The sequence below is a fragment of the Dendrobates tinctorius genome, unplaced genomic scaffold (assembly GCF_039654945.1).
Source record: "Dendrobates tinctorius isolate UK_male_01 unplaced genomic scaffold, ASM3965494v1 ptg000075l, whole genome shotgun sequence".
In the NCBI taxonomy this organism is placed as follows: Eukaryota; Metazoa; Chordata; class Amphibia; order Anura; family Dendrobatidae; genus Dendrobates; species Dendrobates tinctorius.
Window position 1 is genome coordinate 7,468,906 of NW_027361743.1, and position 27,565 is coordinate 7,496,470.

At 48.6% G+C, this 27,565-nt stretch overlaps 1 protein-coding gene across 5 annotated transcripts in view; it reads left to right on the forward strand.

Annotated features, from left to right (window-relative positions):
- MTMR2 (myotubularin related protein 2) overlaps positions 1–27,565 on the forward strand; it is a 72,623-nt gene that overhangs the window by 39,544 nt on the left and 5,514 nt on the right. For 4 of the 5 annotated variants that reach the window (XM_073582957.1, XM_073582955.1, XM_073582952.1 and 1 more), the window contains exons 10-14: positions 6,209–6,394; positions 13,319–13,525; positions 13,608–13,700; positions 14,320–14,433; positions 22,516–22,692. In XM_073582957.1, coding sequence (XP_073439058.1) covers positions 6,209–6,394; positions 13,319–13,525; positions 13,608–13,700; positions 14,320–14,433; positions 22,516–22,692 — 777 coding nt within the window. The remainder of the gene's footprint in view (positions 1–6,208; positions 6,395–13,318; positions 13,526–13,607; positions 13,701–14,319; positions 14,434–22,515; positions 22,693–27,565) is intronic. The other variant, XM_073582953.1, reaches the window with a different exon arrangement.

Genomic DNA, 27,565 nt, shown 5'->3' on the forward strand with positions numbered 1-27,565 from the left:
GCAGTGTCCCATCAGGTATCATAAATGCACTTTCCTCCATTCAGTCAACCTGATAGGACATGGAACAGAGCCGGACTAAAGAAGAAGAACAACTTATTTTCTTTATCGCTTCATTGGGGGACACAGGTTACCATGGCTGTATGCTGCCAGGAAAGCCTGTAACTAAGGGCCCCGTCACACATAGTGACTCACTAGCGATCCCGACAACGATATCCACGTGTCAGGATCGCTGGTGAGTCGCTACATGATCGCTGGTGAGCTGTCAAACAGACAGCTTCACCAGCGATCAGCACCAGCGACTCCGAGCGCGCGGCGTCGCTGTGTACTTTAGTTACCAGCGCGCTGATGCAGGGAGCTGGTAACTAAGGTACACATCGGGTTTCTAAGTGACGCACGTCCCTTAGATACCCGATGTGTACGTTAGTTACCAGCTGATCGCTGGTCTCCCGCCTGTCACACGCAGCGATGCGTGCTGGCCAGCGGGAGACCAGCTATCAAAGAAATGTCCAGGGCTTTCCAAGAGCGATCAGCGATACCGGCAGGGGGGCCGGTCGCTGATCGCTGTCACACACAGCGATCTCGCTGGTGAGATCGCAGTTGTGTCACAAAACTTGTGACTCAGCAGCGATCTCGCTAGCGAGATCACTATGTGTGACGGGACCCTAAGATTTGGACCTGTGATCCATCAGCGCCTCCCTGTGGTCACCATGGGGCAAGTGGTGGTGCCAGAGAGGCGACCCCTGCTAGGTCCTTCTCTCCCCTCCCTCCGAGGTGAGCAAAGTCGACCCCCCCCCCCTTCCCCTGTGTGTTCCCTCACAGCTACTATGGCCAAACATTGGAAACATTCCGAAAAGCGCTTTCCGGGAAGGAAACAACTAGACATCCTATATCCCTTTAGTCCAGATCTTGTCATCAAATGGGCAGAGTCCCCTAAGGTGGATCTGCCGGTCTCTTGCCTGTCCTCTAAAACAGTTCTGTCTTTACCGGATGGTGCCTCTCTTAAGGACGCTACAGACAGGCAGATTGAGTCTTTGACCAAATCGGCCTTTGAGGCGGCAGGTGCCTCTCTCTACCCCAGGTTTGCCTCCACCTGGGTGGCGAAATCAGTATCTGCCTGGGCCAAAATACTTCACCAGGGCATCTTAGCGGCAGCTTCTCCAGATGAGTTGGCAGATTTGGCAGACCAGATTGCTCATGCTGGCAAATATCTTCTGACTGCCTCTTTGGATGCGGCCGCCTGTTCCGCCAGAGCAAGCAGCAACATCAATGCCATACGCCGCATCCTTTGGTTGAAGGCGTGGAATGCAGACCCGACCTTTAAGAAGTCACTCACCAAACCTGGCCTTCCAGTGCTCTAGGCTCTTTGGGTCCAGGCTGGACAAGATAATTTTGAACGCTACCGGGGGGAAAAGCACCTCCCTGTCCCGGTCCAGGCCAAAACGTCCCTTCAACAGAAAAGGACCACTGCCTTTTCATTCCTTTCCACCTTACTCTTCTTCAGGAACCTCCTCCCAGCAGGACCGTTCTTCCACTCCAGGGGAAAGAAGGAAACCATCCTTCAAACCAGCTCCTCACTGGAGGCCAAAGGGCTGCTCCTCCAAGCCCTCTGGGTCCCGCAATCACAGGTTCTCTTCTAAGTGACGGGTCACCCCCACCTGGAAGTCTTTCCGGGGTGGGAGGCCGGCTTCTTCTCTTCAGGGATGCATGGTTGTCGGTGGTCGACGACGCCTGTGTCAGAGAGATCGTTACGTCCGGCTACAAGATCGACTTTTCCCCCCCAGAAAGACTCTTGCTTTTGTCTCTCCCACCAAAACAGCCGTCTCAAGCCCCAGGGGTTCTCAAGGCCGTCTCTTCCCTTCTAAACACAAGCGTAATCGTACAGCTCGCTCCGCCCGATCTTGGACCTCAAGCAGTTGAATCGACACGTTTGGATCCGCCACTTCAGGATGGAGTCCTTACGTTCGATGATCGCCTCCATGGACCCAGGAGAATTTCTTTGCTCTGTGGACATTCAGGATGCTTATCTTCACATTCCTGTTTGTGTGGGAGGCATCAGAGATTCCTTCGGTTTGCGATGTGGGAGGATCATTATCAGTTCACAGCCCTTCCTTTCAGCCTGGCATCTGCCCCCAGGGTCTTCATGAAGGTCATGGCAGCGGTCATGGCCATCTCTTAGTTCCAAGGGGATTCTCATAATCCCTTACCTGGACGATCTACTGATCAAAGGGCCGTTCCACCGAGACTTCGATCAGAGCCTCCAGGTCACTCTGGACACTCTGGTCCATCTCTGCTGGATAGTCAACAGAGAGAAATCCTCCCTGATCCCAACCCAGTGCCTGGTGTTCCTGGGCATGGAGTTTGACATGACCCGGACTCGTGTCTTCCTTCCAATGGGTAAGTTTTCTTCTCTGCCAGGGAATCAGATCCCTAAAGCGCACAGTCCCTCTCCCCCTTCGATCCTGCATGAGAGTCCTAGGGAAATTGATTGCCTCCATGGAAGCCTTTCTTTTTAAATATTTTTATTCAATTTTTATAAAACTGGTATGTGGAGAGGGAGGGGGGAACAAGAAGGGGGAAGGAAAAGGATAAATGTAAAGGTCATAAAAAATAGAGAACCTTTGTAACAATGCATATGAAGCCGTGCCTTTGGCCCAGTTCCACACTCACCCTCTTCAGCTGGCCTGTCTGCCTGGGACAAGAGAATGGTCTCCCTAGACCGGCCTGTGCTTCTGTGCCTGGTGGACACTTTCCGCCTCAGTCCTGGCCAGGACGTCCTTTCTTACTCTTCGGTAGCATGTCATCACCACCGACGCCAGTCTTCTCAGGTGGGGAAAGGATTTCCTTCAGCACACAGCGCAGAGTCGCTGGAACGCTCGGGAAGCCCTTTGCCCCATCAATCTGGAGAACATGGCAGTCCCTCCTAGCAGGCAAGCCGGTCCCCATTCAATTGGACAACGCCACGGCCGTGGCTTACATAAATCACCAAGGCAGGACGCGCAACAAACAGGTCATGGCAGAGGTGACAAGAATTCACGTCACTGCCATATCAGCTGTTCACATTCCGGGGGTAGAAAATTGAGCAGTCGATTTCCTGAGTCGTCAGGGCCTAGCATCAGGCTAGTGGTCTCTCAATCCCGTAGTCTTCAACCAAACATGTCAGAGATGGGGCACTCCGGACATCGACCTCATGGCGTCTTGGATGAACCACAAGGTTCCTCTCTTCGTAGTCATGTCCCGGGATCCGCTGGCCATCGGATGCGATTCCCTAGTAATCCCATGGTCCTAGTTTCAGCTGCCTTATCTTTTTCCGCCTCTCCCCGATTCCGAGGGTCATGAAAAAGATAAAGACAGAAGGCATTCCAGTAATCCTGATAGCACCAGATTGGCCAGGACGACCTTGGTACGCGGAGCTTGGTAAACATGCTTTCAGACGTTCCCTGGAGGCGTCCAGACCATCCAGATCTTCTCTCGCAAGGCCCCCTCTTCCACCAGAGTTCTCAGTCTGTGAGTTTAACGGCATGGCCGTTGAGGCCGCAGTTCTTAAGAAGGCTTGGTTTTCTCATCAGGTCATTCAGACCATGATTAGGGAGAGAAAACCAGCATTCTCGCGCATTTACCACAGGTATTGGAAGGCCTTCTTCTTGTGGTTCGAGGAGAACAACTTGTTTCCATTGTCTTTCCTTTCTTTAAGCAGGTCTCGACTCAAGTCTATCTCTCAGTACCCTCAAAGGTCAGGTTTCCACTCTGTCTATCCTTTTCAAGAGGGATCTGGCTTCCCTTTCTCAAGTGAAGTCCTTTCTCCAGGGTGTCGCCCATCTGTCACCACCTTACCATCCTCCTATAGATCCTTGGGATCTTAATTTTGTTCTCAGCGCTCTCCAACGTGCCCCCTTCGAACCCATTCAAGACATTTCTTTTGCTTTCCTGTCATGGAATCTGGCCTTCCTAATCGCTATTACGTCTATTAGGAGGGTTTCCGAGTTAGCAGCACTGTCTTGTCGTTCTCCGTTCCTGATTCTACATCAGGACAAGGTAGTTCAGACCCTTTCCTTCCTTTCTTCCCAAGGTGGTGTCTTTTCACATCAATGAGGAAATTGTTTTTTCTTCTTTATGTCCTTCCCCGGTTCATCCCTTGGAGAAGTACCGCCACAAGCTGGATTTGGTCAGAGCCAATCGAGTCTATCTAGGACTGCCTCCTTTCTTCAATCCGATTCCCTGTTTTGTCATATCTGAAGGTCGTCGAAAGGAGCTCCCAGCTTCTAAGTCCACTATCACCCGTTAGATTCATTCGGTGATACTGGAGGCTTACTGCGTTCAGGACAAACATCCTCCCCCGGGAGTGAGGCTCACTCCACCCGGGCCGTGGGGGCTTCCTGGGCTGTTCGTCACCAGGCTTCGGCCTTACAAATTTGCAAGGCCGCGAACTGGTCGTCATTGCACACCTTTTCGAGGGTTCATACCCATGCCTCGTCCGATGCAGGCTTGGGTAGCGCAAGGTGCTGCAGGCGGCGGTTGCGCACCATCTGATCTTAGTCCATTTTCTTGGCATTCTTTCTATTCCCATCCTTGGGACTGCTTTTGGACATCCCATGGTTACCTGTGTCCCCCAATGAAGCGATAAAGAAAGAGGGATTTTTGGTACTCATTGTAAAATCTCTTTCTTGGAGCCTTCATTGGGGGACACGGCACACTCCTTAATTGTTTGTACCGCTTTTTGGGCCTACATGCCTTGTTGTTGGGTTGGTACATATGTTGAATTCTCGTTGCTTCTCCTACTGCTTTTACACCAACTGAGGTGCTTGGTGTCTGTCGGTGGGTGTGTACTGCTGGGGAAGAGCTATTTTTTCCTTTTTTTGCCTAGTGTCAGCCTCCTAGCGACAGCAGCATACACCCATGGTTACATGTGTCCCCCATTGAAGGCTCCAAGAAAGAGATTTTACGGTGAGTACCAGTCTCGGACTGCAGCGTTTAATATGTCCCAACATGGGAAATCTTCATTCCAAACGCCCATTGGCATTCAGTAATGTGATCACGTGGCGCTGATAAGTTGCCATGACAGCCGGGCACTGCTGAAGAAGCAATTAGCTGGTGTTCATAGGAGACTGTAATGTTTGCCATACATAGCAGTGCTATCAGACAATCACAGGTCCAAGTCCACTAAGGGGACTATTAAATAAGGTAAAAAATTGAGAGAAAAAAAAGTTTACAAAAATCCAAAAGTTCCAATCACCCCTCTTTTGCCCCATTAAAAATAAAACAATGAAAAAAATGCACAAATATTGGTTATCACTACGTTTGTAACAGTCCGATTTATCAAAATCTAAAATTATTCAGTATTCTATCAGTAAACAGTGTAATAAAAAAAATCTAAATGCCAGGATGTAGGGTTTTTTGCGCCGCAACATTGCAATAAAATGTAATAAGAGGCTATCAAAACATTGTATCTACCCCAAAATGGTATAAACAAAATCATCAGCTCAGGCAAAAAAATAAGCCCTCACTCAGCCCCATACTCTGCACAACTTACATATACCACCACCTTATAAATGCATATACTTGTGAAATACACCCTTAAATCAATAGCAAACTGGGGTAACTGGTGTGGGGTTTCTATTGTTTTGGCACCTCATGGGCTCTGCAAATGCAAAACGGTGCCAGCAAATTATTCTATCAAAGTCTGCACTTCAAAACATCACTCCTTCATTTTGGAGCACTGCCATGTGTCCAAACAGTAGTTTTCCCCCACATATGGGGTATCAGGAGAAATTGAACAGCAGTTTTTAGAATGGTGTCACTTTTGGCCATTTTCTGCCATGTAGACCACTCAAAGTTGCGTCAAATGTGAGGTGGTCCCTAAAAAAATTGGTTTTGTAAATTTTGGTGGAAAAATGAGAAATTGCTGGTAAACATTTAACCCTTATAACTTCCTAACAAAAAAAAATAATTTAAAAAATGATGCCAATGTAAAGTAAACATGTGGGGCATGTTATTTATTAACTATTTTGTACAGGATGACCAACTGGTTTATCGATGTAAACATTGAACCTTTGAAAATTGCAAAATGTTCTAAATTTTTGCCATAATTTGTCGTGTGTACATACCCTGATTTAGGTTGACGTTATGAAGGTGCGTTTCCTAAAATTTATCTCTGTGTAGAAAAAAGCAAATGTGTTTTTTTTTTTTTTTTTTTTTTTTGTCTGTTCTGCAGACGAAAGGTGGAGGATTTGAAAGCGAGGATGCCTACCAGAACGCAGAGCTGGTTTTCTTAGAAATCCACAATATTCACGTCATGAGGGAGTCTCTGAGAAAGCTGAAGGAGATCTCGTATCCCATCATTCAGGAATCTCATTGGCTGTCTAACCTGGAGTCCACTTACTGGTTGGAACATATTAAGGTGGGGTTGTGCCATAATCCAAATTTATCACAAGTCCAAAAAATATATGATAAATCTATGATCGCTGGAATACGACTGCTGGAGCCCCCCCCACCGATAACAGAACAGGGGTCCCTAAGTCCTCAGGTCGAACACGTGCCACCATTGCTAACTGCTGGGGGGATTAAAGGGAATCTGTCACCTGTTTTGGTCGCTATAAGATACGGCTGCTGCCTTTCAGGGCTTATCTACAGCATTCTATAATGCTGTAGATAAGCCCCCGATCCGACCTGTAAGATAAGAAAAATAAGTTTTATTATACTCACCCGGGGGGGCGGTCCGATCCGTTGGTTGTCGTAGGTCCGAGTCCGGTGCTTCCCATCTTCTTGCGATGCCGCCCTCCTGTTGTTTCATCACTCCCGGCATCTCGCTCCAGCGCATGCGTACTACTCTACACTGTTGAAGGCAGAGCAAAGTACTGCAGTGTGCAGGCACCAGGAAAGGTCAGAGAGGCCCAGCGCCTGCGCACTGCAGTACTTTGCTCTGCCCTTAATAGGGCAGAGAAGTACGCCTGCGCAGAAGTGCGATGCCAGGAGCAATGAAGCAAGCAGGAGGATGGCATTGCAAGAAGATATGAGGCACCGGACCCGGACCTGCGACACCCATCAAACCGCCCCCCAGTGAGTATAATAAAACTTATTTCTCCTACGCCTCATTGGGGGACACAGAGACAGTGGGTGTTATGCCGCTTGCCACTAGGAGGACACTTAAGTAAACCAGAAAAAAAGTTAGCTCCTTCCCTGCAGTATACACCCTCTCGCTGGCTGAGATTTCTCCAGTTCTTTGCTTAGTGTCTGTAGGAGGCACTTGGGTTTGGTTTCATACCCCACCGTTTTTATTTTATTTTTGAATTTTCTGTAAATTTTTATTTTTTAATTACCGGAGTGAAGGGGCGACGGTTCCTTTCTATGGCCCGCTCTCCCCCGAACCAACAACAGGCAGGCACACGGAGTATACCTCCCCGTACACTTTCCTGCGACGAATGGGGCTGATTCCTCTGACCATGGTTCACTTACGGTCGGTACTCCACGGATACAAGCACAACAGGACGTAGCACAGGAGTGCATGGAGAAGGACTTGAGCAGCGCTTTTTCGGATGCCCTGAATCAGCCCCAGAGCTCTCCATCCCCCTACCACAGGGTGGATCGATTGAGCCTTTACCCCCCTTTACCCCTTTAAGACCTCCTCCAGCTCTGCTACATCGCCCTGAGATGAGACGAGAAGACCCCGGACAGCGACGACCTGCCTGAGCACAGGAGTGGTGGAGATATTGGGTCGGGTCCTGCCCCCCCCGGCAGAAGCGCTGACTTAACGTCAGCGGCGGTGCATCGGCGCTCCATCGTGGCCATCCCCCCTCCCCCGCTCTCGGCGCTTGGGTAGGCCAAAAATTTAGTCCCCGGCTTTTCCGGCCTATTAGGCCGCAATTTAATTAGCGCCGCCCGTGCTAACGTCGCCTCCCCTTCCTCTTGGCGCCTCTCATTACTTACGAGATGCACAATTCTATTCACGGGGGCCATGTCTTCAGCTGCCGTTTACCCTTTCATGAGTGCTATGCCTGCTCTGTACAGCCGGATATCGGGTGACACCACAAGGCCACCGTTTTTTCCTGCACAGGACTGGGTAAGCTGCATCTGCCCTCAGATTAAAGCTTAACCCCTTCACGGCACATTCCCTGCAGCTGCAGATAGACTCTGCCGTTAACCCTTTCAGGAGTACTATGCCTCGATCTAAGGAGGCTAAACGGGCTGTTAAAAAGCACACTGCGTTTCTTACCGTGTGTACCACTCGCAAGTCTGCCTTAACCAGTGCACAGACTGCGACCCACACTGCGCCCTGACCTGCGATCCAATGTCCCTCGCCGCCGCTGCTGACGGGCCTCCTGCGTTTAGTAACCCTGAGTGGACAGCGTCCCTGTCACGGTCGGTGGAGTCTCTGACCCAGGCAGAAAGCATCCTGGCATCGGCCGGCCTCCAGCAGGGGCCATACTTGTCCAAGGGATGATCAGCGCCTCAGCATCGGCGACTCCTGTCTCTCGCTCGCCCTCTCCTGAGGTTCACAGCGAGCACGGATCTGAATTCGAATCTGACACGTCAGCCCCTCAGAATCCCCCAACTCCTCAAGAGTCGCTTGATTCTCTTATAGAATCGGTCAACAGGATTCTGAGGTTGGATGAAGAAAATATTCCCGCTCCAGCACACCCTAGCTCATTTAAGAAAACCTAGCGGGTGCGCACGTTATTTACCTGCCGTCCAGAAACATAGGGATCGGCCACATGAATGGTTCACAGGGCAAAAGTCTACTCAGGCTAAATACCCTTTTCATCCAGACCTAATGTACGATTGGTTACAGTCCCCTCCGGTGGACCCTCCTATATTGCGTCTTGCTTCTAAAACGCTCCTATCTGTTTCTGAGTGTTCCTCAGTCAGAAACCCCTCAGATTGTCAAATTGACTACATTGCCCGTTGAGTTTTTGAAGCTTCAGGAGCAGCGTTTTTTTCCATCTTTCGCGGCAATTTGGGTCACTAAGGCAATGGCCGCTTGGGCAGAAGTTCTGATTACTTCCTTCCAAGGCACCAACCTTCCTCTGGAGGCAACCACTGTCGCCAGGCAGATAGTTCACGCAGCTGACTTTGTAGTAGACGCTTCTTTTGATGCTGCCGATTGCGTGGCTCAAACTGACGCTAATGCGATCTCCATTGGAAGAGCCCTATGGCTCCGCGGCTGGTGGGCGGAAGCCACACCTAAAAGATCGTTGTCTTCTCTCCCCTTTCAAACGGGTCGTTGTTTTGGAGAGAAACTGGACCAACTCATTTCTGATACTACCAGGGGAAAAAGTAAATTCCTTCCTCAACAATAGGGGCTGTTCGGCCGTTTCGCAATCAACAGCCGACGAGTTTTCGATCTTCTCACAACAAATCCGGTTGGTCCTCCTCTACCTTCTCTTCCAGATCAGGTCGGTCCCCTCGCGGAGACAGAGGCTCCCAGGTCTCATACAGACCTAACCGCTCTTGGAAACCCAGGCCTAGGGCTTATGGATCTAGGGGAACCAGATCTCATAGATCTACCCAATGACGACAAGTGTGTCAGGGAGCTGATGTCCTCCAGATACAAGATAGAATTTTCTTCTCCCCCTCCAACTCTATTTTTCCTTTCCTCTCCCCCCAAGAAAAAGACGAGCCTTTCTTCGGGCTGTTCGGGCTCTGCTAAGGGTCGGAGTCATCATTCCGGTCCCTCATCACGAAAGGTTCAGAGGATTATATTCAAGCCTTTTTGTGTTTCCAAAAAAGGACGGGACGATGTGACCCATTCTGGATCTCAAACTGTTAAATCAGTTTTTCAGTGTACGGCGATCCCGAATGGAATCTCTCCGATCAGTTGTCGCTTCCATGGAAAAAGGAGAGTTCCTAGCATCCATCGACATCAAGGTCGCTTACCTTCTCACATTCCGATCTGCCCTCCCCTCCAGCAGTTCCTGCGTTTTGCAATTCACAAGGAACACTGCAAGTTCATTGTCTTGCCCTTCGGACTCGCCACCGCCCCCAGGGTCTTTACCAAGGTCATGGCGGTTGTCATGGCCATTCTCCACTCTTGGGGAGTGGTGTTACCGTATCCTCTCTCGCCTGGGGTGGAAGATAAACTTTGAAAAGTCTTTCCCAAAACCAGCTCAGCAGATTTCCCTTATAGGGGTGACCTTGGACACTTTCCGCGGGATGGTCATTCTCCCTCCATGAGAGACCCAAGCCTTACAACAGGCAGCGCGACTGTTTTCTCACTCCATTCATTTCGGCATGAGAGTTCTAGGAAAGTTGGTGTCAGCGATGGAAGCAGTTCCATTTGCACAGTTCTACCTCTGTCCCTTACAACATGCGTTGCTGTTAGCTTAGGACAAGTACCCGTTCTCCCTGGACCGTTGGATCCCTCTGTCCCTGCGGGTCAGGCAATCCCTCATGTGGTGGACACTGAGGTCCTCCCTGAATCAAGGGAGGTCTTTTCTCACAGTAAGATGGATGGTAGTAACCACCGACGCAAGTCTCCTCGGCTGGGGAGCGGTCTTTCGTCGGCACAGGGTCATTGGTCAACCCGAGAGTCAGTCTCCCCATCAACATTTTGGAGATGCAAGCGATCAGATTAGCTCTACGGAGTTTCCACCGTCTCCTCAGGATCCAATCCGACAGCGCCACGGCTGTAGCGTATATCAACCGCCAGGGAGGTACCCGTAGCAGGATGGTCGTGCTCGAAGCGAGTCACATCCTCCATTGGGCCGAGTGTAGAAAATTGGCCGGCAGATCTTCTCAGTCGCCAAGGCATTGCCTCGGGGAAGTGGTCTCTTCATCCGGAAGTATTTCAACAGATTTGTCATTGCTGGGGGACTCCAGATGTGGATCTCATGGCCTCAAGACTAAACAGCAAGGTTCCTCGGTTCATTGCCCGATCGCGTGATCCATGCGGCATCGGAGCGGATGCCCTAGTTCTGCCATGGCACCGGTTCCGGCCCCCGTACATCTTTCCTCCTCTTCCCTTGCTTGCACTGGTCATTAAGAAGATCAGAGCGGAGGGAGTACCAGTGATCCTTGTCGCGCCAGATTGGCCACGCCAAGCATGGTATGCAGAACTAATACAACTAGTTGCCAACGTCCCCTGGCGACTTCCAGATTGCATGGATCTACACTCGCAGGGCCCGATTTACCACCAGAACTCCGGGGCCCTGTCTTTGACGGCGTGGCCGTTGAATCCTGGATTTTAGCACAGGCTGGGTTCTCTCACGACATGATTTACACCATGATTATGCAAGGAAGCCTGTGTCCATGTGCATCTATCACCGCACCTGGACATCCTTCTTTTCATGGTGCAAGGATCATGGTCGATCACCTCTGGTGTTTTTTCCATTACGGCCAAATTGGAATTCCTAAAATCTGGTTTAAAATCAGGCCTCGTGCTTAGCTCGCTCAAGGGCCAAATTTTGCCCTTGTCAGTGCTTTTCCGACGCAAAATTGCCACCAAACTTCAGGTCATTCAGAGAGTTTCCCATGTGGCGCCTCCTTATAGGAGGCCATTGGAATCATGGGACCTTCACCTGGTTCTCGGGGCCTTACAGGAGGCTCCTTTCAAACCGTTGCAGGACGTGTCACTGTCCGTTCTCTCTTGGAAGGTGGTTTTTCTAGTGGCAATTACGTCAATCAGACGAGTTTTGGAATTGGCAGCTCTGTTCCTGAATTTTTCATCAGGAAAAGGTAGTTCTCAGGACGTCCCCGTCCTTCTTGCCCAATTTCTTCTTCTCTTTCCATCTCAACGAGGAAATTGTTTTGCCTTTCCTTTTGTCCGGCGCCAGTCCATCGCATTGAGAAGGCCATCCACACCCTGGATGTGGTTAGGGCGCTGAGACGGTACATCTCGCGGACGGCTCCCTTCCACTAGTCAGATGCCCTGTTCATGCTTCAGAGGGGCATAGGAAGGGTCTAGCCGTGTCAAAGCAACGCTAGCCAGGTGGATTCCCCTGGCGATTCAGTAGTCCTACTGTATCAGGAACGCGCCTGTCCCACTGGGGATTAAGGTGCACTCTACCTGGTCAGTGGGCGCCTCTTCGGCCATTCGGCACCAGGCCTCGGCAGAACAGGTCTGCAAAGCTGCGACTTGATCCAGCCTGCATACCTTTACAAACATTGCCTAGCTCATTCTCAGGCCTCTGCGGATGCAGCCTGCAATCGGCAGTACCTCACTGTTGACTCAGTGGTACATGGGGTATTAGCGGGTGTATGCTCCCCAACCAGGGACTGCTTTAGGACGTCCCACTGTCTCTGTGTCCCCCAATGAGGCATAGGAGAAATAGGGATTTTTGTGTACTCACCGTAAAATCCTTTTCTCCGAGCCAATCATTGGGGGACACAGCACCCCCACCCTGTTTAGCCTATTGGCTCACTGTAGCATTCTTAGGCTTTGACTTAGTTATGATTATTATTAACTGTTTATGCTCCTATTGCTTTTTTCACCGAACTGGAGAAATCTCAGCCAGCGAGAGGGTGTATACTGCAGGGGAGGAGCTAACTTTTTTCTGGTTTACTTAGTGTCCTCCTAGTGGCCAGCAGCATAACACCCACTGTCTCTGTGTCCCCCAATGATTGGCTCAGAGAAAAGGATTTTACGGTGAGTACACAAAAATCCCTATTTTTCTTATCTTGCAGGTCGGGTCGGGGGCAGATATACAGCATTATAGAATGCTTGTAGATAAGCCCTGAAAGGCAGTTGCCGTATCTTATATTGGCCAAAACAGATGACAGGTGCACTTAAATAACGGTGCGCCCTTTAATCAACATATCACTGAGGGATCGTTTAACAGAAAAAAATATTTCCACGCAAAATCCCAATCGCTCCGCTAAGCCCAATGTGTAATTTAAAAAGAATAAAAAATTGCACCAATTTAAAACAACCACTAGATATTGGGGTTGCCCACAATTTGGGACCTTTTGTTTCTCTAAAATAACTGTATTTGGGGCTAGAAATCATTTTTGCGATTCGGTTTCATTACAAATGTTGCAACATTCGCTTTATATTGCCTCAGTGTTGCATCGTGTATTGCTAGCTGCAGAATGAGTTACCGTATTTTTCGGATTATAAAACACTTTGTTCCCCAAAATTTGGGAGGAAAATTGTGGTGCATCTTATAATCCAAACTGTAGCTGCGGTGGAGTTTACCTGTTGCGGTGGAGCAGGGTCACTGCTGCCAGAAGCTTCTGGCAGCGGAGGCAGGAGCCGGCCGATGGCTGCGGGCTCCAGGTTGATATGACGAGGTGCTCAGTGATGCAGTGAGCACCTTCTAGTGGCAGCTGCAGGTTAAAACAGGAGTTTTAGATAAAAAGAAAAAGACCGTTTAACGTGTTTCTTTTGTAGTGCATAATGTCTAGCGCGCTGAGAATCACTGACAAAGTGGAGTCGGGGAAGACATCTGTAGTCGTTCATTGCAGTGACGGCTGGGATCGCACCACGCAGCTCACCTCGTTGGCTATGCTCATGCTTGATGGCTATTATCGGACCATCCGAGGATTCGAAGTGTTGGTGGAGAAGGAATGGCTGAGCTTCGGGCATAAATTCTTCCTTGTGAGTGATAACCTTTTTTTTTTTTTTTTTGCCTATAGCCCATCTTATCTTCTCAGATCCATAACTGCTTCTGTCATTGTAGAGGATCGGACATGGGAACAAGAACCATCCAGACGCCGACAGATCCCCAGTGTTCCTACAGTTTATTGACTGTGTGTGGCAAATGACACGACAGGTATGGTGCCAGAAATAAAGCACTGGCTTTCCTTCAAATCAGCAGGTTCGGTCATCTTTACTCTAATGAGAAGAGATGAGCAAGACGATTCATAAGACCCAGTTCAGTAGCCATGTCAGTAGCCTGTTGCTGCTGGACAACCTCCTCCTACCTTCCTTTTTGGATCATACGTCATCATACCAACAGGAAGGAGGTGGATTTGCTGGGCTCCTGTCTAGCAACCATGAAATACTGACCCGGCAACTGGAACGGATCCTCTGAAACAATTCGTTCATCTCTAATAAGGAGGCCATTGGCTTCTTCGGGATCAGGGGGGTTCATTAATAGCTTCCATTTGATGTGTTCACAAGGAAAAGTTGCTGCCAATGGGGTCCCAATGTAAATCTACACCACATTTATGGGACTAACTTTGGGCACTGGACGCTCTGATGGCCTCCCTTGGGCTCTTCCGGTGCCATCTGACTACACTTAGCCGGTACCTGTGAACATCACATAGCCTCAGTTTTCTAATATCAATGTCCAACTTTAGTAAATGGGTAAAATATACCAGTACGGCATGAGGAATACTCGTACCACTAGTCGGCCGAGTTAACCTTACACCTTCCTTCTATGTCCTCAGTTCCCGCACGCCTTTGAATTTAACGAGCATTTCCTCCTGACTATTCTGGATCATCTCTACAGCTGCTTGTTTGGGACATTTCTCTGTGACAGCGAACAACAGAGAGTGGAAGAGGTGAGATCCGTGCACGTGACCGATGGCCATAAATGAACCGTGTAATTTTTTCAGGAGCGAGTGGGTGGTTGTACAAGAGTAGAAAAACATGGCCGCTTTCCTCCAGAAACTCCACCACATCTGATTGAACTACATTGAAGCCAGGGGCGCGAAGTTGAAGTTTGTAGGCAGATGATTTTTTGACAAAAATCATAAGTCACTTGATCTGCTGATCGCATCTGATGTCATGCAGGGGGTGCATCCCTTCTGTTATTTTGATGATCCGCTCCTATGATGTAGCCGAATAAAGACATCTGTAGATAAACTTTTGTCTTCAATGTTTAGAAGTACTTTAAAGGCCCCCATACACAGTACATAACAGTCGGCCGAACGTATTGATTTTGGTGGGATCAGCCAACAGTCTAATGTTTATCGGGGCCTCCCGACTCCTCCGTGACATCTGCTTCTGCTTGCACCTTTTCTATTACTTCATTTGCTCTTTTATTTATGTAAACTTTTGCTTGTTTTTTTTTATTTTTGCGCAGTTGAAGATTAACGCGTCTCGTTTTAAAAGGATCGTGCTTCTTCCCGACCTGTGACACAGCGTATGCATCATGAAAGTCGGTGCCAATCCGACCTGTGACGCATACCCTGTGTCACAGAATGATCGCCCTCCTGCGCGCCGGGTGACCGGGCTGAATGAAAGGTCACCCGGCACGCAGGTACAGGGGGACCTATACTTAGCCCCCCCGGGTCTACGATCACTCCTGGTGACCTTTTTGTCACCCCCCTCTAATCTGATTGGAGCTAGCGTCCATGTGACGCTAGCCCTCCAATCAGATGTGGAGGGGCGGAGAAAAACAATGTCTGCCTCGCTCCTCAGCTTCATCCCATCTGTGGAAGCCGAGGAGCGAGCTGCCTGACCGCTGACCTGCCCGACAGAGCCCGCGATCGCCACCGCTGCCCGCCGCCGCTGCTGCCACTGCCGCCGCTGCTAGCACCACCGCTGCTGTGTGCTGAGGACAGGTACTCCCCCCTCCTGTCCTCCACTCCCCCCGACCTCCGCTCCCTCCCCCCTGCCCCCCGATCACCACCTGAACGGGTGATCACCCCCTGTCCCCCTAATCACCTGCTGCATTTGCTCACCTCCTCCTGCAGGCTCCATTTACTCCCCTCCTCCCTCCTGCCCCCCCTGCGCCTGACGGCTCCAATTTCTGGCCTCCTCCCTTTGTGAGCACCCCCTGATCACCCATTGATCACCCCCTAATCACCCCCTGCCCCCCCAATCACCTGCTGCTGCCATCTACATTTTCTGCTGATCCTCTGCTCCCCTCCTGCCCCCAAATGCACCTGACGGCCCCATCCTCCCCTGGTGATCACTCCAAACACCCCCTGATCACCCCCTGATCACCCGCTGCCAGCTTCATCTACAGCTGGTCCTCTGCTACCCTCCTGCCCCCCCCTGCACCTGACAGCCCCATCCTCCTCTGGTGGTCACCCCCCCAGTGATCACCCCGTGCCCCCCTGATCACTCCCTGATCACCCCCTGATCACCTACTGCTGCTGCCGGCTCCATAAAAACAGCTCATCCTCTGCTCCCCTCCTGCCCCCCCAGTGCCTGACAGCTCCATCCTCCCCTGGTGATCACCCCAATCACCCCGTGCCCCCCTGATCACCCCGTGATCACCTGCTGCTGCCCGCTCCATCTGTAGCTGGTCCTCGGCTCCCCTTCTGCCCCGCCCGCGCCTGACTGCCCCCGCCCGCGCCTGACTGACCCCGCCCGACAGCCCCGTCCTGCAGTAGAAAGTTTTTCACCAAACACTCGCACATACACACGCCCACGCACACTATAATAAAGCTTTTTTACACACGCACACACCACACACACAATGTCCCGCTCATCCCAGTCATCCCAGTCACAAAGGGTCTACTCAGTTGAGGAGGCATATGAAATTATTGCCTCCGAAACTGATAGTGAGGAGGACCCCACCTTTCTCTATACCTCCCACTCTTCCTCTTCCAGCGACATAGACTTGCCACCACCAAGATGTCGCAGGACGACAAATCGTCCAGAGCCCAGGGAGGAAGAGTCGGAGGCCTTAGAGGAAGAGTCGGGTACCTTGGAGGAAGTCCCACAGTCAAGTGTGAGTTTCCCCCAACCTAGTGCTAGTCACGCCCAACCTAGCACTAGTGCTCCCTCCTGGACCCCCGTCCCTGAAAATTTTGCTCCACGGATTCCAGATTTCGTTCCCCAATCAGGAATCCAGTTTGAGACTGCCAACTTCAGGGAAATAGACTTTTTCAAAGTCTTTTTCTCTGAGTCAATCGTCGGTCTCATGGTGGAGCAAACAAACTTGTATGCCCAGCAATTTTTGGCCGAACACCCAATTTCTTCATTCTCTACTTGGAGTCCCGTGGACTCTGTAGAAATGATTAAATATTGGGGACTGGTTCTTCACATGGGGATTGTGAAGAAACCAGAAATTCGCCAATACTGGAGTACCGATATTTTATATCAAACTCCAGTATTTGGCATGGTTATGTTTCGCAAACGTTTTGAGGCGATTCATAAATTTCTCTATTTCAGGGACAACACTGAAAGCCTTCCCCGCGGTGACCCGAATTTTGATAGACTGTTCAAAATTCGGCCACTCATCGAACACTTCAGCAACAAGTTTGCTGAAGTGTACATTCCCGAAAGGGAAATTTGTGTGGATGAATCCCTCGTCCACTTCAAAGGGAGGCTTCAGTTCCATCAGTACCTGCCCAGCAAAAGGGCGAGGTACGGGATAAAACTCTACAAGCTGTGTGAGAGTTCCTCAGGGTACACTCTCAGCTTTAGAGTTTACCAAGGAAAGGACACCAAGATCCAGCCCCCAGAATGTCCACTTGCTTTGGGGGTGAGTGGGAAAATAGTGTGGGATTTGGTCCACTCAATGCTTGATAAAGGTTACCATCTGTACGTTGATAACTTTTATACAAGTATCACACTATTTCAATCCCTCTCTGCCAGAGCTACCGTCGCTTGCGTTACCGTGCGCAGAAACCAGAGGGGTCTCCCTTTGCCGCTAATTGAGCAGCCTCTCCGAAAGGGTGAGAGCCGAGCCCAATGTAGCGGCAACATGCTTGTTGTCAAGTTCAAAGACAAAAGAGATGTCTTTGTTTTGACCACAATCCATGGTCCCGACACCACGGCCACCACCGTTCGAGGTACCCCAGCACCGGTCCACAAACCGGACTGTGTCCTGGCGTACAACCATCACATTGGGGGAGTTGATCTTTCTGATCAAGTCCTCCAGCCCTATAGTGCCATGCGGAAGGTGAAGGTGTGGTACAAAAAACTGGCTGTGCACATCGTACAAATGGCACTGTATAACGCATGCGTGCTATCACGATGTGCAGGCCAGAACCACACCTTCCTTCAGTTCCAGGAGGCGGTGATAAAGGCCATGATTTTTGGAGAGGAGGACGGAGCGCGCCCCAGCACCCCTGGAACTCAAGTTTCCCGTAGGGTACCAGGGCAACATTTTCCCAGTGAGGGGATAACAAGAAAAAGGTGCCGGGTGTGCTATAAAAGGGGGACAAGAAGAACGACTCGATTCCAATGTGAAACGTGTCCTGACAAACCTGGACTGTGTTTGAATGAATGCTTCACAATTCATCACACGTTCATGGACTAAACACATCCAGACATTCCACGACAGAACTCGCCCACACTAGGCTGACATACACAACACCACACACACCAACCTGACGTACACTAAACCACACACGCCAACCTGACATACACTACACCACACACACCAAGCTGACGTAGTGTGTCAGGTTGGTGTGTGTGATGTAGTGTACATCAGGTTGGTGTGTGGCCTAGTGTACGTCAGGTTGGTGAGTATGTGTGCTGTACACTACACCACACACACCAACCTGATGTACACTACACCACACACCAACCTGACGTACACTACACCACACACACCAACCTGACATAGTGTGTCAGGTTGGTGTGTGTGGTGTAGTGTACATCAGGTTGATGTGTGCGGCCTAGTGTACGTCAGGTTGGTGAGTATGTGTGCTGTACACTACACCACACACACACACCAACCTGACGTACACTACACCACACACACCAACCTGACGTAGTGTTTCAAGTTGGTGTGTGTGTGGTGTAGTGTACATCAGGTTGGTGTGTGTGGCCTAGTATACATCAGGTTGGTGAGTATGTGTGCTGTACACTACACCATACACACCAACCTGACGTACACTACACCACACACCAACCTGACGTACACTACACCACACACACCAACCTGACGTAGTGTTTCAGGTTGGTGTGTGGTGTAGTGTACATCAGGTTGGTGTGTGTGGCCTAGTGTACGTCAGGTTTATGAGTATGTGTGCTGTACACTACACCACACACACCAACCTGACGTACACTACACCATACACACCAACCTGACGTAGTGTCAGGTTGGTGTGTGTGTGGCGTAGTGTACGTCAGGTTGGTGTGTGGTGCAATATAGTGTACATCATGTTGTTGTCGTGTGTTTGGGTGGTGTATCTTACACCACACACCAACCTGACATACACTACATACTTTCCATAAGCGACATGGTGTCCGCTAACGATTGGAGCTAATTTTCCATTCAAAAAGTCAAATGGCGCTCCTTCCCTTCTGAGCCCTGCCGTGCGCCCAAACAGTGGTTCCTCCCCACATATGAGGTATCAGTGTACTCAGGAGAAATTTCCCAACAAATTTTAGGATCCATTTTATCCTGTTGCCCATTTGAAAATGAAAAAATTGAGGCTAAAAGAACATTTTTGTGAAAAAAAAGGACTTTTTCATATTTACGGCTCAATTTGTGAAGCACCTGGGGGTTCGGAGTGCTCACTATGCATGTAGATAGGTTCCTTGGGTGGTCTAGTTTCCAAAATGGGGTCACTTGTGGGGGTGCTCCAATGTTTCGACACACAGGGACTCTCCAAACGCGACATGGCAACCGCTAAATATTCCAGCATATTTTCCATTCAAAAAGTCAAATGGCGCTCCTTCCCTTCTGAGCCCTGCTGTGCACTCAAACAGTGATTTATGACCACATATGAGGTATCGCTGTACTCAGGAGAAATTTCCCAACAAATTTTAGGATCCACTTTATCCTGTTGCCCATGTGAAAATGAAAAAATTGAGGCTAAAAGAAAATTTTTGTGAAAAAAAAGGTACTTTTTCATATTTACGGCTCAATTTATGAAGCACCTGGGGGTTCGGAGTGCTCACTATGCATCTGTCATGGTCACGCGTGTCTGGGCGCAGATGTTACCGCAAGGCGAACCCATAACACACGTGACCCTGGATACACCGCCTCCAGTGGGGCGCATTTAAATAATAAAACGTGCAGGTGAATACGCCGCCTCCACCTGGCGAATTTAGGTATTACACGTTATACAATAAAATCTGGAAACCCCGCCTCCAGTACGGCGAATTTAAATAATAAGGGGGACCTGGGAAACATCAACAATGGTGGGCCCTGCAATAGGGAATGGGGGACGTGGAGACCTCCTAAGCTCCCCTGAGCAGGTGTCCCTGCACTCCTAACGTTCCCTATGCCGGTTTCACACCGGGCGCCGCACGCGTACCTCAACGCCCTAGCTCGCCCTGAACCTAAACCCTCACTAGGGAATAGGTCGGTGCGGAAACTAATCCCACCACTGCACTAATAACACACATGAGGGAAAGAAGACAATACAGGGGAAACACCACTTATCTTTGCTCTGTTGCGTACGCTCCTAGCAACAGAGCCCACCACCTGCGTGCATCTTCTCCTCCACCTGGATCCATCACCATAACAGGATCCTTCACCTTAGTGCAGCCTCGGAGCAGAGTCCACCACCAGTTGCAGCTGCTTAGTACCAGAGTCCCAAGGATGAGTTCAGCTTCTGACACGAAGTCAAGCATGCTTGAGTCCAGCTCAGCGGCCAAGTCCCACATGGTGAGTGCCACTCTCCATAGTCGCCACTCCACCAGTCCATGCAGACACTTCCCGCTGACACCATCACTGCGACCCCACCACGCCATGCCAGCCCTTCGTCCAGACACCATAGCTGAAACACGTCCCCCCTGGCTAAGCTGCGCAGGACTCCTCACCAGCTCCATCCTTCCTCCAGGCTTTCCCCCAGAGTGAAAACAATCACACAATATCACAGGCAGTGATTGCACCCCCCTAGCACACCATTATAGGGTGTCACACCTGATCCATAATTAAGTGAACATTAACCTAAACCTAAGGTGCAATACCATTCCCCACCACCGGGCAACTTAGAATAAACAACATCACGTGTGATAATTCTAATGGCCACCGGGGGCTATCACGACACACTTTGGAACCAAAGGAAAAAAAAGTTCACTTAATGCATTTAATACCGCCAGATCCAACACTGGATCATGACAGCATCTAGATAAGTTCCTTGGGGGGTCTAGTTTCCAAAATGGGGTCACTTGTGGGGGTGCTCCAATGCTTAGGCACACAGGGGCTCTCCAAACGCGACATGGTGTACGCTGAGGATTGGAGCTAATTTTCCAGTCAAAAAGTCAAATGGCGCTCCTTCCCTTCTGAGCCCTGCTGTGCGCCCAAACAGTGGTTTATGACCACATATGAGGTATCGGTGTACTCAAGAGAAATTTCCCAACAAATTTTAGGATCCATTTTATCCTGTTGCCCTTGTGAAAATGAAAAAATTGAGGCTAAAAGAAAATTTTTGTGAAAAAAAAAGTACTTTTTCATATTTACAGCTCAATTTGTGAAGCACCTGGGGGTTCGGAATGCTCACTATGCATCTAGATAGGTTCCTTGGGGGGTCTAGTTTCCAAAATGGGGTCACTTGTGGGGGTGCTCCAATGTTTCGACACACAGGGACTCTCCAAACGCGACATGGCAACCGCTAAATATTCCAGCATATTTTCCATTCAAAAAGTCAAATGGCACTCCTTCCCTTCTGAGCCCTGCTGTGCACCCAAACAGTGATTTATGGCCACATATGAGGTATCGCTGTACTCCGGAGAAATTCCCCAACAAATTTTAGGATCCATTTTATCCTGTTACCCATGTGACAATGAAAATATTGATGATAAAACAAAATTTTTGTTGGAAAAATTAAAATGTCCATTTTTTTCTTCCATGTTGCTTTAGTTCCTGTGAAGCACCTGAAGGGTTAATAAACTTCTTGAATGTGGTTTTGAGTAGCTTGAGGGGTGCAGTTTTTGGAATGGTGTCACTTTTGGGTATTTTCTGCCATATAGACCCCTCAAAATGACTTCAAATGTGAGGTGGTCCCTAAAAAAAATGGTTTTGTAAATTTTGTTGTGAAAGTGAGAAATCACTGGTCAAATTTTAACCCTTATAACGTCCTAACGAAAAAAAAATTTGATTCCAAAATTGTGCTGATGTAAAGTAGACATGTGGGAAATGTTATTTATTAACTATTTTGTGTCAAATAACTCTCTGGTTTAACAGAATAAAAATTCAAATTTTGAAAATTGTGAAATTTTCACTAAATTTCCATTTTTTTCACAGATAAACGCAAAAATTATCGACCTAAATTTACCACTAACATGAAGCCCAATATGTCACGAAAAAACAATCTCAGAATCGCTAGGATCCGTTGAAGCGTTCCTGAGTTATTACCTCATAAAGGGACACTGGTCAGAATTGCAAAAAATGGCCAGGTCATTAAGGTCAAAATAGGCTGGGTCATGAAGGGGTTAAAACAAAATAAGAGTGTTTTTTGTGCAAAATTTATCAACCCTCATGCTCCATTTTGAGGGGATGTGTCACCAAAAAAATAAAATACAGCAACGAATACCACAAGCCATAGCACAAAAGAAAAGTCACTTACAAATAAATCCTGCAACTTTTTGATTGCTTTCATTCCACATTAGTATCTTTTGTGGCCCAAAATTAACATAAAACAACCACGCTGGCAATTTTCTTTTTTTTTTTTTTTTTTTTTTTCTTTTATTTTGATTTATTTTTAATTACTTTTCAGTAGTTTTTGCCATCAGTTTCTGATTTTTTTTTTTTTTTTTTTCCTCTTTGTGATTCCTTATTTTAGTCTATACTACAAGAGACCGTTTCTTTGTGGTCCTATATCAACAGCCAAATTGAAGACTTTGCCAACCCTTTCTTTGTGGATTACTCTGACCACGTCTTGTATCCTGTGACCAGCACTAGACATCTGCAGTTGTGGACTGGATACTACATAAGGTGGAATCCCAGAACTAAACTTCCGGTGTGTAACCTTCTCTATTCTACCTATGATACCTGTAGATATTTAATCTGTTGGGCAACATTGGGATTAAGATGAGAAGAAATTTAGAAACATTTCCTTAAGGTACTGTCACATTTAGCGATGCACCAACGATCCCGACAAAGTTATGGATCGCTGGTACATCGCTAAGTGGTCGCTAGTGAGCTGCCACACAGGCAGATCTCAGCAGCGGTCGGGGGTCGCTACTTACCTGTCAGACGCGGCGATCCTGACGTCCTCCCGCCCGCGTCGCTCGTCGGCGCCACAGGAAGCCCAGCAGGAAGCTGATGACGAGAAACGGCCCAGGCCGTTCTCGTGCGATCAGCGATAACCTGTGGGGGAGCCGGTCGGAGGTAAGTATCACACATGGCGATATCGCTAGCAATATCGTTGCTATATCACAAAAACCAGTGACGTTACAGCGATATTGCTAGCGATATCGCTTAGTGTGACGGGCCCTTTAGGGCTGTTTTGCAATTCCCTGCACAGCAAGTGGCCATGTATTATATTAGCAGCTTTCCTCCCTAAGGCACAATTAAGATTAATGGGGAGATCAGTCCAGGAGGAGAAAGAGGCTAATTTCTCTGATAATATATATATTACAAAGTTTTAGTTTTTTTTATTTTCATGTGCATTGATTTATGAAATAAAAATTAAAATGATGGTTACAGTTTAACCCCTTTCCGACCTTAGACGTATAGGTACGTCTAAGGTCGCCTCCTCCTGTTGTGGGCTCCGGCGATGAGCCCACAACTTTTCCGGCACACAACAGCTGATCTACCTCTAACAGTGGTGAATGGAATTGCAATCCACCCACAGCTGTTAACATGTTAAATGGCGCTGTCAAAAAGTTGCATGTAACATGATCGTGCCGGAAGCCCATCATAAACCCGGCCCATCGGCGCTCATGTCATATGACCGCGGGTCGCCGATTGGTTGGCATGACAACCTGGAGTCTGCAGGGAGACCCCTGTGGTTGTCATTACCAGATAGCTATGAGCGCCACCCACAAGCCGGCGCGCATAGTAGGTGATCATTTTACCTACAAAGAACAGGGCTGAAGCCCTGGTGTGTGTAGCATAGTCGGTCGGAAGATCGCAGCTTCTAGTCTCCCATGGAGACTTTTGAAGCAAGTGAAAAGTAAAAAAAAATTATATTTTTTAAATATTTTTAAAAAGTTTAACCCCTTAATGACCAGAGGTATTTTTGGTTTTGCATTTTCATTTTTTGCTCCCCTTCTTCCCAGAGCCATAACTTTTTTTATTTTTTGTCAATATGGCCGTGTGAGGGCTTGTTTTTTGCGGCACGAGTTGCACTTTTGAACGACACCATTGGTTTTACCATGTCGTGTGCTCGAAAACAAGAAGAAAAGTTCCAAGTGAGGTGAAATTGCAAAAAAAAAAGTGCAATCCCACACTTGTTTTTTTGTTTGGCTTTTTTTGCTAGGTTCGCTAAATGCTAAAACTGACCGGCCATTATGATTCTCCAGGTCATTACAAGTTCATAAACACCAAACATGTCTAGGTTCTTTTTTATTTAAGTGGTGAAAAAAAATTCCAAAGTTTGTTTACGAAAATTCTGCCATTTTCCAATACCTGTAGCATCTCCATTTTTTGTGATCTCTGGTTGGGTGGGGGCCTATTTTTTGCGTGTTGAACTGACGTTTTTATTGATACCTTTTTAGTGTAGATAAAAATAAGCCCTCACCCGGCCCCAGATCACAAAAAATGGAGACGCTACGGGTCGTGGAAAATGGCAATTTTTTTTTTTTGGCAAACTTTTTTTTTTTCTTTTCACCACTTAAATAAAAAAGAACCTAGACATGTTTGGTGTCTATGAACTCGTAATGACCTGGAGAATCATAATGGCAGGACAGTTTTAGCATTTAGTGAATATGGTAAAAAAAAAAATTGTGGAATTGCACTTTTTTTTGCAATTTCACCACACTTTGAATTTTTTCCCATTTTCCAGTATTCTATATGGTAAAACCAATGATATCATTCAAAAGTACAACTCGCTCTGCAAAAAAACAAACCCACATATGGCCATATTGACGGAAAACTGAAAAAGTTATGGCTCTGGGAAGAAGGGGAGCAAAAGATGGAAACTCAAAAATGTAAAAAAAAACCCAAGGTGGTGAAGGGGTTTAGTGCCGTGAACCCTGCAACAATTCCCCCCCAGTGGCGTAGCGTGAGGTGGGCGGGGTGGTCCGCCCCAGGCGGCACATGTGTGGGGGCGGCGCAGCAGCAGCAATTTCTCTCTGTGGGAGAAGCACGGAGGCAGTGAGGCACAGTGCAGTGCAGCGGCGGGCAGGGAGCAATCACAGCAGCTCCGCTGCCTGCAAGCGGGAATAGCAGGAGCGGAGCTGCAAGGGTCCGTCCTGCTTCCTGCCCGGTGGCCGCGCTTCCTGTCCAGAGTCCACGCTTCCTGTTTGACACAGAAGCGCCGCTGAATGACGTCATCATTCAGCGGCCGCTGCTGTGTGAGTGAGGAAGCGCGGGCGATGCTGCGGACAGGTGAGAGGTGGTGTCTGTGTGTATGTCTGTCTGTGTGTGTGTGTCTGTATGTATGTCTGTGTGTGTGTGTGTGTGTCTGTCTGTGTGTGTGTGTGTGTGTGTGTGTGTGTCTGTGTGTGTGTAGGTTAGCCTGGCCCTGGAGGAGATGGGGACATGAGAAGACTGTGATGGGGAGAGAGAAGGCCATAATGCCTGGGCCTGGGGTGATGGGAGAAGGCCATGAGTGGGTGATGCAGAGAAGGCAATGATGGGAGTGATGGAGCAAGCAATGATGGGAGTGATGGGGAGAAGGCAGTGATGGGGTGAAGGAGAAGGCAATGATGGGAGTGATGGAGCAGGCAATGATGGGGGTGATGGAGCAGACAATGATGGGGTGATGGAGCAGGCAATGATGGGAGTGATGGGGAGAAGACAATGATGGGGTGATGGAGAAGGCAATGATGGGAGTGATGGGGAGAAGACAATGATGGGGTGATGGAGCAGGCAATGATGGGAGTGATGGGGAGAAGGCAGTGATGGGGTGAAGGAGAAGGCAATGATGGGAGTGATGGAGCAGGCAATGATGGGGGTGATGGAGCAGACAATGATGGGGTGATGGAGCAGGCAATGATGGGAGTGATGGGGTGATGGAGAAGGCAATGATGGGAGTCATGGGGAGAAGACAATGATGGGGTGATGGAGCAGGCAATGATGGGAGTGATGGGGAGAAGACAATGACGGGGTGATGGAGCAGGCAATGATGGGAGTGATGGGGAGAAGGCAGTGATAGGGTGAAGGAGAAGGCAATGATGGGGAGAAGGCAAGGGTGGGGGTGATGGGGAGAAGGCAATGATGGGGGTGATGGAGAGGGCAATGATGGGGTGGTGGGTGAAAAATAAATGATGGGGTGGTGGGGGAGAATGCAATGACGGTGGTGGTGGAAAGGGCAATAAATGGGGGTGGTGGTGGAGGAGGAAATGATGGAGGTGGTGGAATGGGCAATGATGGGAGTGGTGGGGGAGAAAGCAAAGATAGTGGTGGGGGAGAAGAAAATGATGGAGGTGGTGAAGAGGGCAATGATGGGGTGGGGGAGAGGACAATAATGGGATGTGAGGGGAGGAGGACAATGAGGGGTGTGGGGGATTGGGATGGGAGGAAGGGGGACTTATAATGGCCTTAGGAACAGGGGGAGGTGGAGGAAGACATTATCGTTTATTATGTCTAACACAGTCCCTTAGTATATAGTGTACTCACTATGTCTAACACAGTCCCTTAGTATATAGTGTACTCACTAATTCTGTATAACACCATCCTTAGTTATAGTTTCCTCTTTTATTATGTATAACACCATCTCTTATTACGTACCATCGTCTCTAGTTATATATGATGCCGTCCCTTATTATATAGCTTCCTCTGCTGTTATGCATAGTGCTGTCTCTTACATAGTGTATTCTTGTTAATTTTGTTATTTACAGCGCCCTCTTTTATTACATAGTCCCCTCTCTTTTTAGATATAAAATGACTGCTGATCGAGGAGCTGGTGAACAAACTACCAGTCCATCAGCTCCTCCATTAGAAAGGAAGCTTTCCCATGCTCCATCAGCCATAATTGCATTATACAGCTAACAAGACAGGACGGTATGTAATAAAAAACAGGGCTCTATATAATCCAATATGTAAGGTCTGTCACATTATTAAAAATTATTATTAAAAAGCCATTAGGTCTTCATCCAGCATCATCAAGCTAATACATACATATATAGAGAACTGCAAGAAGATGAAAGTCTAGAAATAATAACAGCAGAGTTAGTAGCAGACTAAAAATTAGATCTTTGAGTGTTGTGTGGACTCTTTGGATGCTTCCGGATTATCAACGACCAACGGGGCGGCAAATTTTTTGACTGCCCCGGGCGCCACAAACAGTAGCTACGCCACTGATTCCCCCCCCCTTTCTATTCAAGACATCTTGGTTTGCCGATGGTCTGCTTTGGCATCTTAAGCGAATTCAAAATCGCTCTATCTTTGCCATCTTGGTGCTCTGGTAAGCCCAGTGTAGGCAAACAGCTGGCAGAATCCTGGATGAGCGGTGTGTATCACCAAGATGGCAAGCCTCAGAAATATGAAACCTGGTAAGCAGGCTTCAGCAGTGATAGGCGCTATGACGGTTAATAGGACCAGTATGGGTTCAAGTTTTTAGGAACAACTAGAAGAGATGGGCGCCACCCAATCCTGCAGGTGCAGCTGATATGAGGAGCTTTGCTGCCCTTTCTATAAGTAGCCGGGAGTAGAGATGGAAACACCTCTGATACTTGTGTCTGATAATGAAAGGGAAAAGACCTGGTATCTGTTACTCATTTTCT